Source organism: Prionailurus viverrinus, chromosome C2 (assembly GCF_022837055.1).
Source record: "Prionailurus viverrinus isolate Anna chromosome C2, UM_Priviv_1.0, whole genome shotgun sequence".
Classification (NCBI taxonomy): Eukaryota; Metazoa; Chordata; class Mammalia; order Carnivora; family Felidae; genus Prionailurus; species Prionailurus viverrinus.
Window position 1 is genome coordinate 25,034,782 of NC_062569.1, and position 20,863 is coordinate 25,055,644.

A 20,863-nucleotide genomic window follows, 5' to 3' on the forward strand; every position below is an offset into this window, starting at 1 on the left:
ACCTCAAACTTGACAGAAAAGCGCCCATGTTTCTGGACTTTTGGGGGTCTCCTTCCCCGTAGTCTACAGACTTGGTTCTATTTTCTATTTCTGTAGTCATTTAATCGATTTGGGGGGGGGGCGACAACAGGGATAACCGGGAACGGGTTAATCCCGGGCGTTCGGGCGCCATTTTGAAACTAGAGCGTAGATGCATTAATTTTTTTTTTTTTAATTTTCATATACATTTAAGGATGCACGCTTATTTCAAGTGTGCTTCAAAGGCATTTTCGGGGTGACGTGTGGGTCCAGGGGAAAGGGGGTCTGTCAGCCCATAAGTCTCAGGTCGGCGCCTCCCTGGCTACGGAGTGCCGACCCGCGCGCACCCCCTCCATACCCCCGGTGGGGGAGCCGGTACCCCCCCCAAGCGCCCCCCGCAGGGGGCGGGGGGCTGTCACCCATTGGCTGAGGCGGCTACCACGAGCTCCAGTACCCGGCGCAAGAGCCACCTCTGGGAGCCCCGCAGGCCACGCCTCAGTTCGCCTGCGCCCCTCAGCATCGCCACTTGGTTGTTAGGGCTCCTGGATCTCGCCGCTCGCTTTCGATTTCCCTCTAGTCCTCTTTTATCCCTTTGCTCAAGTCGAAGCCGGGCAGCGGCAAGAGCAGAGCGAACGGCAGCCCTAAGAGTGGTGCCAGAAGCCCAGCCTCCGCTCCTCCTCGAGCCCATTCAGCGGGAACAGCTAGCTGCCGCCATCATGGTGAGTTGGGGAGGAGGAGGCCTGAGGGGCGCACGCCCGGGTGGGGATCTCCCGGGTGGCGGAAACTCGGCTTTTCTGGCGCCGCGCAGGAGGGGGGCTGAAATCGGGGCCACCCCGCTTCCTTGTTCTGGGGCGCCGGCCCGGGTGCACCACAGATGGCCTGAGAGAGGAGGGCGAGGCGGCCTAGAGGCGTGGGGGAGGGGAGGAATTCCCCGAGGCTGTCGCTGAGGGGAATGGCCCCGGGGCTCGCTTTCCCTCCGGCCGACCACGTGCAGGGCCACGACCTTCACGCCGCCCCGCCTGCCTCCCGCAGGCGCCGGCTAGGCTGTGAGGGCGGCCTGCGGTGTGGACCGCGGGGACTTGGCAGGGGGGGGAGAAGGGGGGGAGGTGAATACCGCGCGGCCGCCCCACCCCCACCCCGCCCGGCGGGCCTCCCTTCCCGCGCTTACCCTGAGGAGAGGAGGCCGCGCGTCTGGTGCGAGATGGCGTCGGGCTGCCGCCCCCGGTAGCCAGCTGGCACCGGCTCTCCGGGAACTGGGCTGTCGACTTTGAGGGCCGGCGTTTTCCTTCGCAAGTGGTTTCTTTCCGGCCCTCGCACGTGGTGGCGGCGGGCTCTTGGGGGGGGGGGGGCGGGGCGCGGGGTGCTCACGTCGGGGGAAACCGGGCGGCCGGCGGGGACAAACGAGAGCTTCGGTGGCGGCACCTCGTGCCTGGCCTGGCGCCGGGGGCTCCCTCGTGCGGCGGCCTCAGGCGGAAAACTCGCCCGACGCCATCCTTGCCGCACGAGGCCGGGCTTGCCTGTGCTGCTGCGGGACCGCAGACCCGAGAGGCCCGAGTTCTGTGCTCGGGAAACGCTTTCTCTCTCGAGATGCGGCAGGACTTTAAACCAAACGTCCGCACAGTAGTAATCCTTGCTCCTGGCGGGGGACGTTTCGGTGAGCTTTGGTAAATGCTTGGCGGTGACCCACCACGAGGTGCAACTCTGAAACTTTGGACCCATACCCTTAAGTCACAGACGTGTTCTAGACGCTGTGGATTTGCAGTGTAATCTTTCGTATTCTCCATTTTTAGAAGTAAACGGAGGACATTTATAGACAGTTTATATTACTACCTATAAAGGTTAAAATAAAAATCTGCAATTATATGTATTATCCTGTATATAAAAATCTGCAATTATACGTATTATTATTTGTTATGTCGTTATCTAATCACTGAGTTGCTCTTAAAAAAGTACAGTATTTTTTTCCTCTCCATTTTTAGAGAAAAAGGGGAATGCTAATAGCGTTTTTCCCCCTGATTATAACGGTAGCATATTAACTCATTTGAAAGTAATCAGTGTAAGAAAACCGGTCTGTCCCAAACCCTTTAACAAAGTTTTGCTATATGTATGCCCTTCCAGATTGTTTTATGCATGTATTGCACGTAGATAGGTTAAGTTTTATTTTATAAAAGTTGTACCATGCTACATAATACTTTTTTATATCTTGCATCCTTCACTTAATATAATGGATATTATTTTTCAAAGATAAATTTAAAGTGATTTCAAGTGGGGTGCCTGGGTGGCTCTGTCAGTTAAGCGTCCGACTTCGGCTCAGGTCATGATCTCGTGGTTTGTGAGTTCAAGCCCCGCTTCAGGCTCTCTGCTGAAACTCAGAGCCTGGAGCTTGCTTCGGATTCTGTGTCTCTGCCTCTCTCTCTGCCCCTCCCCCGCTCTCGCTCTGTCTCTCTCTATCAAAAATAAATGTAAAAAAATTTTTTTTAATGATTTCAAGTATGTAATGTTCAGATGTAAAATTATACCATTACTTGTTTTACCAAATTTAAATAATTAATAATGAATAATGAATTATAATGAATACTTTTTCTGTATTAAAACAGTACTATAGTAAATATCTTTGTGCGAATGGTTTGGAATACTTATTTTATTAATTCCTTGAAATTAATTGCCAGGAATGGAAACAACTGAGTGAAAGGGTTATGCCCATTTTATAACAATTTTAAATTACAGTACATCTTTCTGAGTTATTCTTGATGGAGCATGTACCAGTACGTGTTCTGTGTGCAGAATGATCTCCACACTCTTTCCAGTGAGAGGTGTTAACACTTTTTAAAGTTGCCAATAATAGGTGGAAAATACATTCTGATGTGCTTTTTTTTTTTTACTCATTAATGAAGTTGAAGTTTGTCATTAGGTTTCAAAATTTATTTTTTATAAATTCTTAATCCATCTATCTATTTGGATGTTTATCTTTTTTAAGGATTTATAAGAACTCCATTAATATTCTTTGTCATTTATAGTGGTAAGGAGTTGCCTTTATTTCCTAATTTCAGTGGAAATTGCTGTTTCTTTTTAAGCCTGATGTTAGCTTAGAGCTGCATCAACAGAGAGTAAGATTTCTGTTTTACTTGGGTTTTTAAAAATTCAATGATGGATGTATTTTATAAAATGCTTTCCTTTGGTGAATGACAGTAACAGGTTTCCTAAGAATGAACCATCTTGGAGTTTTCAATATAAATTGTTCTTAATTGTATGTTTTTTATATACTGCTGGAATTTTGCATCTTTGTGTTGGGGCAGAGGTGGACCATTTTGATTAGGTTTTGTTATTTAGGTGTTAGTTTTGTAAAATGAATTGAGAAATACCCTTTTTTCTTCTCTTTTCTCTGGAATGTTTTTCAGTTAAAGTATCTGAATCTTTCTCATACACAGTCTTCTGTGTACAATTGTTTCTGTCTTGGTGCCCTCTACACACACACCTACACACACACAAATTATCTGTTTCTTCACAATTTGAAAAAAAATCACAGTGAAACCAAGCTAGGAATCAAGTATTTTTTCTTAAGATTGTTTTTAAGATTGACATTTTTCTAGAAAGTTGGCCATTTCATCAAGATTCTGTTACAATCTGTGGTCATACCACCTTTTTTCAACACAAATGTATATTTTTGCTTTCTTGCCTTTTTCTTTCTTGGTTTTCTCAGGATTGTTTGTCTATTATTTGGATTGTTTCTAAGAGTCCAGTCTTGGATTTACTTACAAGGTTTTATTCTGCTTTTCATTTCCTATTTCCTATTATGCTTTTTATTTTTATTAGTGTCTTCTTCTGTGGATATAACTCTAGTGACTACAAATTATAGATTGTTTTTGTGGTCAATTACAGATTGCAGTTGCCTTGCATGTAGCTATAAAAGTTGAATGAAATAATGTTAAAGAGCTGATATCCCAGGAGCTTTAGTAATGATAAGGTTTTTTTTCAGCTTTTAGGTATTTTTGTCATTTCGTTATCCAAGTACACCAGGGAATGTATTACTGTAAATACCAGTGATGAGAATTCTGTATATGAAGGCCTCCAAGTTTCCTGCTACTTAATATCCTAGCATTACTTTTCTCAAAACACGCCAACTCACCTGAAGATATAATTAAGAAAAATAATTACTCCCTATATTTAATTTATATGAAATTTATTTCTGTATGCTATTGATGGTTAATATTAATACTTTAATAATACCAAACTTTTTGCTTTAGCCTAAGCATTTATTTGTGGAGTATTTTTAGAAGTAGTTTAAAAGTATTAAAGGTTGTTTATTGGTTTTGGATGTTGTGTATATAAATTATAATTGTATACAAGTACACACACAGAAGTTTAAAAAAAATCCCTGCTGATGTCTTATTAAAATGGAGTACTTTGCTTACTTTGTTAGCTTTGAGCACCACCTGCTGGTTAAAGATTAAGACATGGTAGTGTCTTAATTTAAGATGTAAAGAAAATGATTTGCTGAATATAATGTTTAATATCTCAATTAACGAGACCGTGAATTTGAATAACTCAATCCCAAACCAAATTTCCTATAATATACAATGGCCTTTTTTCCCAAATTGTTGCCTAATGTCTCAAGTATCCATTTTACTTTTGTTAAATAGAATATGAGAATTAGAAATTTCATCTTCAGTTCTGGGGATGCTATCATGGGTTTCTCAACTGCGACCCTGTTCACATTTTAGAACAGATAGTTTTTTGTTGTAGGAAGCTGTTTTTTGCATTATAGGATATGTACTGTATCCTTGACCTCTGCTACCAGATACAAGGAGTACCCCTCAGTTGTGACAACCAAAAATGCCCCTGCATCACAAAATCTCCCCTGGTTGAGAATCAGTACATTCTCATAACCCCTTATAATGTGGTACAGTTTTCTGGCCTGACCTTACACCTTCAAATTAAAACATTCATCCGTGGTCATTCACAGCAGATAATACTAGCTTGTCAAATAGAAAGGTATCCAAAGTTCATCCACAAATGAAGGGGAAATTGAGAAGGAGAAAAGAAAGTCTGTTAGAATTTCAGAGCCACTTTTGGATTTGTTTTGAACTTATGAAATAACTAACTGAAAGAGATTGGTAAGTTGTTTATAGTGAAGAGAAATCTAGTCAAGTTTTAATAGTTAAAGATACGTGGAGTATGTAGTATAGTCAGTCCCATGTAGGAAAAAAACTAAAATTAGAAAACAAAAAAAATGGTAAAACTTCAGAAGGTTTTTACTCTATTTCATTATTATGAAATATTAGTATACTATAGTTAAGAGGAAAGAATTAGGAAGCACCCAAATAGAAACACGAAATAGCAAGTACAGTTGACTCTTGAACAATGCAGGAGTTAGGGACACCAACCCACCGTTCCTCCACGTATTTACAGTACTGTACTGTATTTCTTTGAAAAATATTTGTGAATGAGTGGACCTGGACATTTCAAATCCATGTTCAAGAATCAGTTGTATGTGTACAAATTAATAGGAACTAAAACACGTTTGGTAATTTGAATTTTGATTTCATCTCTAATCAGTATAGAAGTTTATAGAATCTTAAATTTACTAGTAACTTCTAGCATCTAAAAAAAATAGGAATTATACCTACTTTATTATTGTCACTGATTTCTATAGAAATTACTGTGCTTGCTTTTTAAAAATATATGTATCAGTTGGTTTATTTTGTCCCTGTTTTTCTCCATAAGCAGAGATGTAATGGGTTTATTTCTCTTGCAGCCTTTTGTACTTCCCTCTTAATCAATAGCTACTTCTTTTTTTTTTTTTAATTTTTTAATGTTTATTCATTCTGGGGAGGGGGAAGGGCAGAGAGAGAGGGAGACATAGAATTCAAGCAGGCTCCAGGCTCCACGCTGTCAGCACAGAGCCTGAAGTGGGGCTCAGGCTCATGAACTTTGAGATCATGACCTGAGCCAAAGTCAGACACTTAACCAACAGAGCCACCCAGACACCCCTCAATAGGTACTTCATAAAGGAATTTCAAATATATGGATGTGCCAATAATTGGTTCTTTGAAGTTCCAATTGAAATTGGTTGTTAATTAATACAGTATGTACAAAATAAATAAGTAAATGGTAAAACCAAGAAAGAAGCTTTTTAAACTATTGAAAATAAATGCAGATAATAGAACACTAACTTATATTGGTGTACCACATTATACTTTACAAAATGAATTTGCAGATGTTATCTCACTTTATTCTCAAAGCAATTTTCCATATATAAGTAGCTACCAAATAAGGGGTTATAACCTAGTAAAGGACATGAACCCAGATCTCCTGGCGAAATCAATTTTGTTTCACTATGTTAGACTGCTTTTCCGACATATATATTACCAGTAAATTTTGCTTCAGAAAAATTTACATTAATCTTATGTGGAAAAACTAAAGATAGAGTTCTGACCAGAATCCAGAAAAATGAGTTTCATGTGTGGGTCTCTTAATTTGAAAATAAAGATAGTATCATTTATATCTATCAGCCCACTGTGAAAATTAGAATTATCACTGGGGACTGATTTGGTGTTAGTGAAGAGGAAAAATTTTATTTCAAAAGATGCTTTGAACACCCTAGCACTAAGGGAAAGGATTGTAAGCCCCTTTTTTAGCAGGAGGTATTACAATATGTGAGCAAATAATCTTTTCATGATCCATTTCCAAAGTAAATGCATACTAACACAAAGAGTATTTAACTACAAAATGCGTGTTAATTTTGGTGACTAGAAAGAGGAGGCAAAAGAAATTTGTTTACAGCTTTGTGGTAGGGGTGTCTGGGTGGCTCAGTGGGTTGAGTGTCTGGCTCTTGATCTTGGCTCAGGTCATGATCTCAGGGTTGTGGGATCAAGCCCCTTGTCAGGTTCTGTGCTGAGCATGGAACCAACTTAAGGTTCTCTCTCCCTCCCTCTACCCCTGTCCTCTGCTTGTGCCATGGGTATGTGCTCATTGTCTCTTGCACTCTCTTTAAAATAAAAAATAAGTGAAAACAAAGCTTTGATGTATGTTTTTGATGCAGATTTTTAAAAATTATCTTTTTCTAAAGATTTACCATGCTTTTTAATAAGGTACCCAGTAAAGTGAAAATTTGCTTACCTGGCATACAATAGAATGAGTTTAATAACTGTTTTTACAAATCTCAACTTTCCAGCTCACAAAGTCAGTATAAAGTCAGTATTCTACTTTAGTGTAAGAGATGATGATAAGCAACACTGGTTTTAAGAATGTACTGTACTCTTTTGTTAAAATTTCATACTGATCTACTCTGATTACCTTAAATCCTAAACCTGAACTAAGCTGTATTACTGGTCAATTTACTATGAAAGTAATTCATATGAAAATACTCTGTATTTTAAATACAAAGATTGTGTTTCACGTCGTGGTTTAGTGATGATATCTGCTTTCCAAATTACAGTCTGCTGCAAATCCTGAGACTCCAAACTCTACCATCTCCAGAGAGGCCAGCACTCAGTCCTCATCAGCTACAACCAGCCAAGGCTATGTTTTACCAGAAGGCAAAATCATGCCAAACACCGTTTTTGTTGGTGGAATTGATGTTAGGGTATTGTATTCCTATTTCATTTATTTAAGAAAATATTTAGTGAACACTGGGGTTTGGGTCCTGATGCAAACATAAGGTTTTTTTGTACTTCATGCAGGTTTGGAATTGAGTTCATGTTTAACCTATAGAGACTAAAAGTATCTTTGACAAAGAGCTACAGGTGGTTTGGGGATCCTTAGGAGAGATACCTCCACATTTTCAAATCTTTTTTATAGTATAATTGAAATTTTTGAATGCTGAATTTTTACTCTTGAAGTCAAATTCTTCTCCATAGATGGATGAAACCGAAATCAGAAGTTTCTTTGCTAGATACGGTTCAGTAAAAGAAGTGAAGATAATCACGGATCGAACTGGTGTGTCCAAAGGGTGAGTAAAACATAATGTTCAGTATAAAGTATAAAAAATATGTGAGCTATAGTCTCTATATAGAGTAGCATAGAAGAATTCAAAACGCGTGTTCTTACACTTGTATAAATTTTTTGCTTTGTTTCTTACATATAAAAGATAAGTTTGCTGCCAACTCTTCTATGTAGTCATTTTCATAGCGTTTGTATGTAAATATTTCCTACCTTCATTTATTTTACGTAAGTGGATTAATCAGTTCTATCAGAGCTGTTTTTTTCATGTATCTTACGGTATCTTAAGTTTTAACCATCTTGCAATAGATAGTAAGTTAAATTCAGGTTCATAGATGTGAATTTTCTGTTAATGAATGATGTCCCACACTATGTTAACCTTCATGCATTTCTTCCCCCTAGATCAGGGGAAGAAGACAAAAGGTAGTATTTATAGATGACTGATCATGTACATCTAAAACTTTATTTCAGTGTATTCTTCATCCTTCATCAGTATAATTTCAGTCAGTTACTTCATAGAATACTGGAAGTTTTAGACCATATACTGTTCTGGTGGTGATTTTTACACTTCATTTATCTTTCTTTGTAGCTATGGATTTGTTTCATTTTATAATGATGTGGATGTGCAGAAGATAGTAGAAGTAAGTAATCTTATGGAAAAATCTCAGTTTATGGATGCAGTGTTTAGTGTTGAGTCCTGAATATATAGCCTTGTATGAAATATAGAAATAAACTTCCTGTTTGAAATCCAAACCTAGAGTAATCTTACATAACTAGTCAGAACCTGTTTATTTGTAACTGGACATCTAGCTTCATGAGCTAGACACAGGAAAGGTTAAGACAGAGTGTAAAGGTTTTTGATCAAATTCCAAGACTTCTCTCAACACTTGGGTAGTGAGGGTAAGGTCGCTTCGTGCTGATAAATTTTGATTTGGGATGTTCTTACCAGTGATGATCTCCGATGGTAGAAATTTTAGAAGATATGGGGTATTTACAGAAGTCTTAGAAGTCTTTGAAATTGATTTTAGCTTTATTATGGTTTTATTTTCAGTCACAGATAAATTTCCATGGTAAAAAGCTGAAACTGGGACCTGCAATCAGGAAACAAAATTTATGTGAGTAAGGAGAAGAATTGTTCTTATTAACATATGTAGCTTTTCAGGAAACTAAAAGTAGTCTTTGTTTTCGTATTATTCTTTAAAAAGGTGCTTATCATGTGCAGCCGCGTCCTTTGGTTTTTAATCCTCCTCCTCCACCGCAGTTTCAGAGTGTCTGGAGTAATCCAAACACTGAAACTTACATGCAGCCTCCAACCATGATGAATCCTATAACTCAGTATGTTCAGGTAAAAATTATTTAACATTCCTTTTTCTTTTTTTTTAAATAGTATTGCAGATCTTATAGATGGGGGCACCTTAAAAGTAAGCCAGTCTCACTTTTTACCCTCAAATCAGATGCATATTTTCCATAATAAGTGGTAATACTGTCTCTGAGTGATGAGAAGGAAATCTATTACTTTTGTTAGAAATCTGTTGTTCTTAGTATTGTTTCTAACACCAAGCTAAAATATGCTTCTATATAGTTTGTAAGTTTTTAAGAACTGACCTCTGTAGCCATGAAGAATATATACATCTCATTCATTTCCCTTCCCCCCATAGGATAATTCCTAAAATATTTGAAGGCAGCTTTCCTCATGTGTTTGCCTGATTTATTCTACTTTAAGTTTGGCAGTTCTATTGATTCATTATTTTCAGTGATTTTCAGATGTCTTCTATAGATTACTGACTTCTGGATGTAGTCTGGTTCTAGAATGGATAGGTTTCTGATGAGTTAACTGTATTTGTAAATTCTGTGAGTTTTCTGGCATATAATTTGTTTGGATACTTGAATATTTGAAATGGGATTTGAAATATTTACTATCTCCTATTGATGATGAATAACATTGATTTTCTTCATTTTATTTTCTTCAGTTTAAAAGACATTTTATTTTCAAGAAAAGAAAAATTGTAGAGAAATGTTTCTGTAGTGTCTTTCATTTGTTTACATTTTCCATCTACCCTAAACACAGGGTATACCTTTTGTTATTTTTCTTGCTCTAAACATGGTTAGAAGAAAAGCCCTACTCATTCCTAACGTTTGCTGTGAGCTATTACTTAACTTGGGTGTATTCATGTATGATATTACATAGATGCTTTTAATAAATATTTATTGAAAGATGAAAGGCATTCTACTGTTCATTTCAGTTTTGGGGTTATATACTGCCCTTAACTTGTAGAAATGAAATACAGAAAGAGCCATAAAGTGTGTAGGAGGACTACACATTACTCCATGATATTGTCAAGGAATACAAAACTGCTTAAAAATATTTTTACAAAGAAATAACAGATGTATTAATATAACTTTAATATGGAAATCTATCTTAATTAGAGCCTTATCACCAGTATAAGGAAGAACTTCTCAGTGGGGATAAATACACAAATAAGATAAATGTAAATGGGCAAAATCAGTCTCTTCCCTCATTCATCCCTTCTCCTCTCCCAAAAGACTAACATTTGACAGAGAATTTTTCTTAATGTAGCCAATCACTCCAATAGAATTCTGCATTCGTATATAGAAAAATATGATTTATATTCATATTTTTGTTGTATTGGAAGTTTTACTTTATTATTTTCAAGAATTTTCCATGTTAATCCATTCTTTCTGTAAACTTTATTTGCAGGCATATCCTCCTTATCCTAGTTCACCAGTTCAGGTTATCACTGGATATCAGCTGCCTGTATATAATTATCAGGTAATTTAAAAGGGAACAAAATGATTTACTTTGGAATATTATTCAGGCATTTATATGAATTTCTCCAATAGTTTGTCATTTAAACTAGTAGAACATGCTTAAGATAAGAAAGTTCGAATTTGTCTAGAATTAGGACCTTTAATTATTTAAAAATAAGGGAAAAAGATTTGACAGGAATATACTTAGCATAAAGATTTCTTACACTGTTTTATAAGATTTTGTGTCCTCTTCTGTATTTCAGCATGTTTTCTTCCATTTTTGCTAGCAAATAGCTGAACCATCCAAACTAACTTTTATAAGCTTTTTTAGGGGGATAGATGAAATAAAATAACTCAGGTTTTAGAGCATTGAATTCCAATTATATTTAGTAGTGTTTATTTTAGCTGACTACTACAAAGTAGTAGTTCTCTGAATTTCTGGCCATAGATATGACCATATCTATGGCCCATGACCATTAGCTATGGGAATAAATCCAGAGAACTACTATCTTTGAGTTTTTCTGAAAGCTAACACCAGAAAATTGAGAAAAATTAGGGTTTATGTATAAAGTAACAGTAATTCCCTCAGGTATTAGAAACCTAAAGTATTTCATTCTTCCATTCTGTTTCTTTTACTGCAAGTTCAAGGAACCAGCATGACAAATACCTCAACATTGTCTATCTTTGTGAAAATGTGTAAGAATGGTTAACTAATTGTTACTTCCTTTTGTTTTGTTTGTTTTTTTAAGATGCCACCACAGTGGCCTGCTGGGGAACAAAGGAGTTATGTTATACCCCCGGTAAGGAGAATTACTCTCTTTTCTTTATTTAAAACGTATACTCCCTTTTCTTTAAAATATTTAAATATTAATTTTTTAATATTAATTAATTAATTAATTTTTAATATTAATTAATTAAATATTTAAAATATTTAAAATATTTTCTTGTTTTAACTTTTAACTATTATATTTTTCTTGACTTTCTGTCATTTCATATATGCCTAAAAATATTTTTAAATTCCCTTTCACATTATGTGCTATGTTTTATTAATGTCAGCCCAAGTATATTCTTCCATGGGAGAAACCACTTTTCATTTCTCATGTGGTTTTTGTGTGCTTTCAGGCAATGGCTGCTCTGCATACAATAGGTGCTAAATTATATATAATCTAAGGAAGGTAGTATTAATACCTGTTAATTCTAATTCAGTGAATTTAGAATTTGTATTGAATCTATCTAGTTTTCTCTCCATAAAAAAAATCTGCTGAAGAGAAGCAAATGTTTTGCTGTTAATACTGTTAGATGTTATATATAAGAACACAAAAGAGGGTGTTAGCTTTAAAACACTTTAGTATTTGTTACTTTGTATCCTTCATCAAGATTGGACCTTTGAATGATATGACATTAATTCAAATTCTCAGGCACTGGGAAATTCTCATTCTGTAACTAGATGTTGCAGGTTTTTGTTTTTTGTTTTTTTGTTTTTAATTTTTTAACATGTTTGTTTATTTTTGAAAGAGCATGAGAAGGGGAGGGGTAGAGAGAGGGAGACACAGAATCCAAAGCAGGCTCTAGGCTCTGAGCTGTTAGCACAGAGCCTGTCGTGGGGCTTGAACCCACAGACCACGAGATCATGACCTGAGCCAAAGTCGACACTTTACCAGCTGAGCCACTCAGGCATCCTTGGAGCTTCTTTTTCTTAGAGCTCTTCTAATCTGATTATGTTGAAGTTTAGAAGACTTTTCAGAATAAAATACTGCCTTATTGCAATTCAGTTATTCAGTTCAAAATAAAGTTTCTGAAATAACATAATTCAGCTTCAACACAACCCACATTTAAATGCTCAATATCCGCTAATTTTGAAGAATAGATTGTTCAGAAATGTATCTAATGTACATCTTTTTAATTATACTTTTATAATGTAGACTTATACCGCTGTTAACTACCACTGTAATGAAGTTGATCCAGGAGCTGAAGTTTTGCAAAGTGAATGTTCAGTTCATGAAGCTACTCCATCCTCTGGAAATGGCCCACAAAAGGCAAACATCTAATTTTATATTTTGTTTATATTCTCATAATTATTTTTTGAAGTTTTTATAATGGCCCTTGGAGATGCAAGTATCTTTTTTCAAATTTAAATGTGGAAGCCAAAAATAACAGCTTAAATAATTGACTAATAATTTGGCATTTTATGTGAAAGTTCATGAAACTTGAGGCACCCCCAAACTTTCATTGTTTACATATAGTTTCTGATTCAGTAGTCCTTTTCTCTCTTGTATTTTCATTGTTTTTTAAAACATACTTTAATGCGTACAAACATACTTCGGTGGAATGTAGTAGATAGCTTCCTCAAGAATCCTCTCTTCAAAAGAGATTAATATGAATTTTACCTCTTTTTTTAACCAGTTTAAACATTTACTTAGCTGAATAATAATATACAAATATTTATGGCATTCTCTTCATAACATTATATATGGCAGCAGCTCTCAAGAGTGGTAGAGTCACTAGTAATAATCGAAATACCAAAATAGGTACAATTTCTTCTTTTTTTATCGTTGGAACAAATTCATATAACAGTGCTCTCACTCTTGAATTGTCCTGTTTTTGTTGAATGGGTGGGAATGTGGAAGTAGTTGATGTGATGGGAATGTGCATAATAACATTGAAGGATTCCCATTGGAGTTTGTGTGCACATTCCCATCACATCAGCTACTTTGTCCATGTGTTTCTTAGTGGAAATTAAAAATAATTGAGAACTACTGAACTGCAGAGTAAAAAAATTCCTTGATTTGATTCATGATTAGAATTTGAAAAAATATTAAAATAGTTATAATTATCAGGTTTTATCCTAGATATGTTTTCTTCAAATGCTGAAGTTTACTGTTTCTTATCTTAACAGGGAAAATTAAAGAACCTTAAGGAAATATTTGAGGGTTTTACTAAATTGAGCTTTATAACCAGTATTCTTATCACTAAGATTCTAAAATATTTTTAAAATTTGATACAAAAGTTACATATTAAGTGATATGTAATGAATTACATGAAAATGTAATGTGTAACACATTTAATATGTAGTATGGATTACATAAGAATTCTTTAGAAGTACATGTATTCAACTTTCTTTGAAAAACCTGTTAAAGTAAAAGGAATAGTCCTTAGATTGTTGGAAAAACTTCTTTTTTTCAGAAATCTGTGGACAGAAGCATACAGACTGTGGTATCTTGTCTGTTTAATCCAGAGAACAGACTGAGAAACTCTCTTGTTACTCAAGATGACTACTTCAAGGTATAAAAGGAATAGTATTATATAGGATAAAAAGCATATTTGTCAGATATGAAGTATCTTTGTTTCTGTAGAATATATATTTTGAGATTGCATAGAGCATTTATTTAATTGAACTCTTGGCATTTGATGTTAGTAACTCAGAAAACCTCTCTGAGTGAATTTTACCTGGCCATTACGCTGCTCAAACCTTGATATAGTGTAGTTTGTCCTTACAGAAGAAATCTTTAGCAGAAGCTTGTAATTGAAAAGGTTTGTGAAAGAAGGGAGTTGAAAGAGAATATTGGCTTCACCAAATGGAAAAAGAGGAAATGTTAGGTACACTAAGCAGAATATAACTCCGATATCATGTGGGTTCAGTTTCATACTGCTGCAATAGGGCGAATATGCAATAAAGTGAGTCAAGTTAATGTTTTTTGTTTTCTAGTACATATAAAAGTTTTCTTTACACTATACTGTAGTCTCTTAAGTGTCCAATAGTATTATATCTAAAAAAATGGTATATGTATCTAAATTAAAACATGCTTTATTGCTGGGGCGCCTGGGTGCTTAGTCCGTTAAGTGTCTGCCTCCTCACAATACATGAGATCAAGCCCCACATTGGGTTCTGGGCTCAGTGGACCCTGCTTGAGATTCTCTCTCATCTCTCCCTCTGCCCTTCCCCTGCTCACACTGTCTCTCAAAATAAACATTTTAAAAATACATCTATACTCTATTGCTAAATAATGTTCATCATCATCTAAGCTTTCAGCAGCTCAGAATCACCAATCACAGATTACCATAACAAATATAATAGTAATAATTGTGCAGTGTTAGAATTATCAAAATGTAACACAGGGACACAAAGCAAGCAATTGCTGTGGGAAAAATGGTGCCAATAGACTCTTTCAATGCAGGGTTGCCACAAACCTTTAATTTGCAAAAAATGACACATGAGATTGGAGTAAAATGAGGTATGGCTGTGTGTGGATATTAGACGAAAGAGAAGAAAAGTGGGGCATCTGGGTGGCTTAGCTGAGCATCCAACTCTTGATTTTGGCTCAGGTCATGATGTCACATTTCCTGAGTTCAAGCCCCACATCAGGTGGTGTGAAGCTTGCTTAGGATTCTGTCTCCCTCTCTCTGTCCATCTCCAGCTTGTATGTTGTATGAGCACGCATGTGTGTGTTCTCTCTCTCTCTCTCTCTCTCTCTCTCTCTCTCTCTCTCTCTCAAAATAAATAAACTTGAAAAAATATTTTTTGAAAGAGAAGAAATTGATCGTTCAAATTACATACCTGAACAATGTGGGGGGAGAAGAGATAAAGTGAAGCAGTGAAAAGAGCTGAGTAGAAAGAAATGGAAGTTGATTAAGAGTTGATGACATGGAAGAGAATGTGAGTGTTTGAATTTAAGAAAGTTCTGGTTTCTAATCCTGGTTATGTTACATTAGATAGATTACTTGATAATCTTAACTAAGGTTTCAGATTTTACAAGTTTAAAATGAGAAGACACAGGACTAAAGGTCTTTTAAGATCCCTTAGGTCTGAGTCTGTGAATATGGAAAGGAACCAACTACTCACTCTAATGAGGGAGGAATATTGTGCTTATTAAAAGGGAAGGTTTTTTGTGTTTTTTTTAACAACAGATTTATTGAGATATAATCCACATACTATACAGTAAACCCTTATAAAACACACAATTCCATTTTTTAGTGTATTTGCAGAGTTGTGCCATCATGACCACAATCATTTTTAGGGTATTTTAACCAGCCCAAAAATAAACCCTTTCACCATTTGCAGTTATTCTTTATCTCCCCCGCCCCCAACTCCTCTATCCCTAGGGAACCACTAGCCTACTTTTTTTTTTTTAAGTATTTTCCTGTTATGGACATTTCATATAAATAGAATAGTACAATATGTGGCCTTTTATGACTGACTTTTTTCACGTAGCATAATGGTTTAAGGTTCATCAATGTTACAGTGTGTATGAGTGGTTCATTTCTTTTTATTTATGGATATACCACTCTGTTTATTCATCACTTGATAGACATTTGGGTTGTTTCCACTTTCTGGCTGTGATGAGTAATCCTATGAACATTCATGGACAAGTTACTGTGTGGACATAGACTTTTATCTTTCTTGGGTGTATACCTGGGAATGTAATTGCTATGTTGTGTAACTATGTTTAACCTTTCAAGGAATCGTGAGAATTTTTCCAAAACGACTACACCATTTTACATTCAAAGGGAAAATTTTAACCATTGCTTTGTGTCTTAAAACAGGGAAAGGAGAATAGCTTTTTTTTTTTTTTAATCTATGAATGGATGTAGGATGAAGCTTCCAACCTTTTTAATAGGGATATACTAAGGACTTTGTATAATGCACCAGAGTAGAGCCATAGTAGGATTAAGTTCTTAACATATCTTCTCAACAGGAAGTAAACATGTTCATTTAAAGTTGACATTCGTGGGGCGCCTGGGTGGCGCAGTCGGTTAAAGTGTCCGACTTCAGCCAGGTCACGATCTCGCGGTCCGGGAGTTCGAGCCCCGCATCGGGCTCTGGGCTGATGGCTCAGAGCCTGGAGCCTGTTTCCGATTCTGTGTCTCCCTCTCTCTCTGCCCCTCCCCCATTCATGCTCTGTCTCTCTCTGTCCCAAAAATAAATAAACGTTGAAAAAAAAAAAAATTTAAAGTTGACATTCGTTTTCTTATTATTTCATTCTACATAGTATAATTTAAAAGGAAAGAACTAGGATTGTTTAACAGCCTACCTTGCCCAAAGTTCTGAAAGTTAAACAGGTAGTAGTTATAAATGAATTGTTTACAAGGCACAAAGTAGTCTTTAAACTTGGCATTAACCAAAAACCCTACTTTGAACTTTCCTGATTTCTGTTCTCTGGGCTAGGAGTCACAAGTTGGTAGTCTGAAGTCTGGTATCTAGACCTATTTTGATTAGCTAAATATTGTTGTTTTAGTTGAATTTGAATGCATTGAGGCAGGGTATATACTGTTTCTATCTTGTCTTTATAATCTTTCATGTCCTACCTGACCTCTGAAGATACTTGAATTTATGACCACTTTTCTGGGCTTAAAACTAAACAGGATATTAGTCTGTTATATAAAAGAGTATATTAAAGGTTACATAATTTCCAGAAGTTACTCTTCTTTATATGCCAACTGATTTTTAATCTCTAGGAAAAGGGCACACAGTTAAGCTTTTACAGAAAAGAAAATAGCTCCATTCCTTTTTGTAAGGCTTTACTCCACCCCCACCCCCACCCTCCCCACCCCCCTGCCAAGAGAGGGCACCAAGTGAGTGAGAGGCAGAGAGAGAAATGGGTCTCACCTGAAGTGGGGCTTGAATTCACAAACTGTGAGATCATGACCTGAGCCGAAGTCCAATGCTTAACTGACTAAGCCAACCAAGCACCCCAGCCTCACTTCCTTCTGTCTGCACATCTGCAGGCAACATAAAGTGAAAGGAAAATTTTGCATGTATTTTTCTTTGTCTCTTTCCTAAAGAGTGATATATCTTCATCACAGTTTAAGGATATACCTTTAAATATGCCAAAACTTTTAGCTTTTAACCTAAAAGTATAAAATTTTAGTTTGAATTGTAGTATTCTCAAGCTGTGATTTCCACCAGATGCACTTCTTTTAGTAAAAACAGTACTTCTAAAAATTAAATATGCTTTATGCCAGCTGTCTTTGGGGCATCACTGCCAAATCATTAATTAATAATCTTTGTAAAATGGTATTGACTCCAAGTCTTCTGTTTCTGTTTCCTGAGATTTCTTTTTAAATTAGTGAATAAAACTACTCACTGGTACATTTGTTACACTTGTTACATTTGTTCAGGAATGCTTCCCCAAAAGGACTACTTTTCTCTTAACAGTTTTTAAACCCAAAATGAATGCTTAACTATTTTGCAACTATCTTAGGTCATAGCGATAATACAAAGTTTTCAGTGAAGTAATAAAAAGGACTTACTTCTGTCTTTTCTAGGATAAAAGAGTACATCACTTTAGAAGAAGTCGGGCAGTGCTTAAATCTGTTTGATCCCTTCTGCTAACTTTCTAGTCTCATGGGAAGTTGCTGATTTTGAATATTAAGAAGAGACTGAAAGTTTTTCACTATTCTAGAAATTTAATTCTGAATTTTGATAAATCACACTGAGACTTTCTTATACAAGTTGTGTTAGATTGCCTAGCTTTATTTGACATTCAGATTGTTCTTCATTAGATGTTTAGAAACTGGTTCTGTGTTCAATATATAGTTGAAGTAAAAAATAATTGAGACTGAAAGGAATAACTTTAAGATTTATCTGTAAGGATATTTTTTATTGAAATTGATATTTTAAGAGTTTAAAGCAGTTGCTGATTTTCAGGAAATTGTTTTATAAAACCTATTCTGAAAGGTCAGAATTTTGATAGTTTGAATACAAGCATTTCACTTCTCCAACAACTACCTGCAAACAGTACAACATTTACAATATTGTTCTTTACGCTTATGATTTCTCTCAAAATTTACCACAAAAGCAGAGTGTTTAAAACTGCATTTTTAATCAGTGGAACTCAATATATAGTTAGCTTTATTGAAGTCTTCTTTGTCCAAACCCAGTAAAAAAGATTCTAAACAAACAGTCCAATCAGTGGGTCTTGTGTTTATTAGTTCAAAATATTTTACCTGTATCTAGAATCCACACATAGATACCCTATTTGATTGGGATGATAATTAGGATAACTAAAATTCTGGGCCAGATTTTTTTAAAGAATCCAAGACAAACTAAACTTTACTAGATATATAAACTTCTCAGTGAGTTACCATTCTCCTTTTTTCTTTTCTTTTTTTTCCCATTGAAATGCTACACTCAATAGCTGTATTTTAAATTGTGCAAAATACTGATGGTAAAGAATGCTGAAACTTTTTTTTATGTCACTTAAAGGTTAATCAGAGTATCTGAAAGGAATTGTTTTTATAAAAACATTAAAATATTATTTGTTGAAGAGCAAATACATTTTTATTTTTGCTTGTTAGCCTGGTATATTTCCTTTTTTAAAAGTAAAATATACTTAGAAGAGTCCAAGTAATTTTGATGTTTAAGTACCACTAAAGTTGTAAGCATATCTCGAGAATATACTACAGTCAGAGTTAACAGTCCATTTCTAGATTAGCTAGTCTCCTTGTTAGATGCTGTGTATTTTGGCCCCTAGAGCCCCTTTCGTGTCCCCACAGTCTTGATTTTCCAGTCTGTAACACCATTCTTCCAGGAGTTTTGCTCCTAGAACAGGTGGTGTAAAGAAGAGAAGTAGCAACAAGAACAGTTTGAGGGCTAAGCCTTAGAAAGGTGGCAGTGGGATAAAATCTTTCTAAAGGAAACATGTATCCGCATCATTTGACCTGCCATGGAAATGAGTTTAAGGTGGCTTCCTGGACTTTCTTTTGTTGGTCCCTTCACTAAAACATGGAGATTCCATTTATCCCTAACTTAAGGCAGCTGCCATGGGCCCTATTATCAGTCCCCATGGGTGCTTTATAATTCCTAATAATTTTCACTCTGTATCAAAGGGAAGAATCTTTTAACTTAAGGATCCCTAAGAGGGCTTTCTTATGCCTTAGAATTTGAAAGTACCCTGAAATTTGTCCTTTAAAAAATTGTTTTGTTTTGTTTTTTTGGTTGTGCTTTAACATTCTTACATGTATCATTCTGTGAATAAATTTCCAGGTTACTCTAAATGATAGCTAAATTCAAAAGAGCCGATTCTAATTATCCCAATCTGACCTTAAGTAAGAGAATAAACTTTTTATTTTTCTGCTTTTTTGTTGGACTGAAGTATTTAAAGGAGTAAGATAGAAAAAAGAGACAAAGTCCTGAACCTTTCAAAATAGAAAATTAATTTTAAAACTTAAAAGTATGTTCCTATTACCTATTGTTGATACTGTCTTTGTGTAAATGAATAAATAGAAATAAAGAAATTTTTTTTCCCAAGTGCATTTTTGACCTACTTATTCATGTCATATCATCCAAAGAAATGCTGGAGAGTTGGGTGGGTAGTATGTGACAAGGTGTAGATCCTTGAAATTCAGAAGCATAAATACTGTTTAGTTTATTAATCTGGTAGAGTTAGTTTATACAAACAAATTTTGGTACATTGTATTGTACTGCGTTCTCTTAATGAAATTAAGAGATAGGTTTTCATGAGAAAATGATCCCTCTTAGATTGAATGGGAAATGGTTAACAGTTAGTTCCAATGCCATGCATCAACAGAACAGTGCCTAGTGCGAATGCTTGGTAAGTCCTATGTGATTATAGTTTCAGAGCCAAGGTCCCTATCATTTTGGACTCTGTAAATATTTTACTACGTACTTTGCACTTATCCTCAGTGATCCTTTTATTTGGGGATATCGCAGTTGTCAATGATAGAGCTTAAATTTTCATACCGTATTTATTGCATGAGGATGTGTCCAAAAGGTCATTACTCACCACCTCTTCCAGCTCAGACTCCGGTACTCCTAGTTCTATCAGCTGAGGCCAGAAGAAAGGAAATTCTCCCTTTGGAGGTTCCTATGTTGTATTTCTTAATGGACTCATTACCAGAAAACTGGGTATTATCAAGGTTGTGTAAGATAAAACAGTGCCTTCTGAATCACTAGAGATGAAGTTTTGATGTTTAAAGTAATCATTTGCTAAAGGTTAGTAATCCTTAAATGTACATGTGTGTGTATGTATGGACACATAAATATATATTGGCCATTTTCCAGAATATTTCATTAGCCTTGACTAAATAACAGTTTGTAACATTTTTGAGATCCTAAAACTAGATTACATATATCTTAAACAATTGTTTTAAACCTGCATGATATTTTAGGCATATT

General features: G+C 35.9%; 1 protein-coding gene across 1 annotated transcript; it reads left to right on the forward strand.

Annotated features, from left to right (window-relative positions):
• The first annotated feature begins 505 nt into the window (after positions 1-505).
• DAZL (deleted in azoospermia like) lies at positions 506-19,973 on the forward strand. The gene is made up of 11 exons (XM_047875441.1): positions 506-737; positions 7,457-7,603; positions 7,878-7,969; positions 8,549-8,600; positions 9,011-9,074; positions 9,165-9,304; positions 10,679-10,750; positions 11,478-11,528; positions 12,651-12,764; positions 13,912-14,010; positions 17,992-19,973. The coding sequence occupies exons 1-11, from the start codon at positions 735-737 to the stop codon at positions 18,043-18,045; spliced, it is 888 nt and encodes a 295-aa protein (XP_047731397.1). The 5' UTR covers positions 506-734; the 3' UTR covers positions 18,046-19,973.
• Positions 19,974-20,863: the final 890 nt, after the last annotated feature.

What these genes read in the sequence shown, in the direction of transcription:
- DAZL (XM_047875441.1), top strand. An exon ending in ATGTGCAGAAGATAGTAGAA is followed by an intron (nt 8,601 to 9,010) that starts GTAAGTAATCTT and finishes TTTTATTTTCAG; the next exon opens with TCACAGATAAATTTCCATGG. An exon ending in TGCCTGTATATAATTATCAG is followed by an intron (nt 10,751 to 11,477) that starts GTAATTTAAAAG and finishes TGTTTTTTTAAG; the next exon opens with ATGCCACCACAGTGGCCTGC.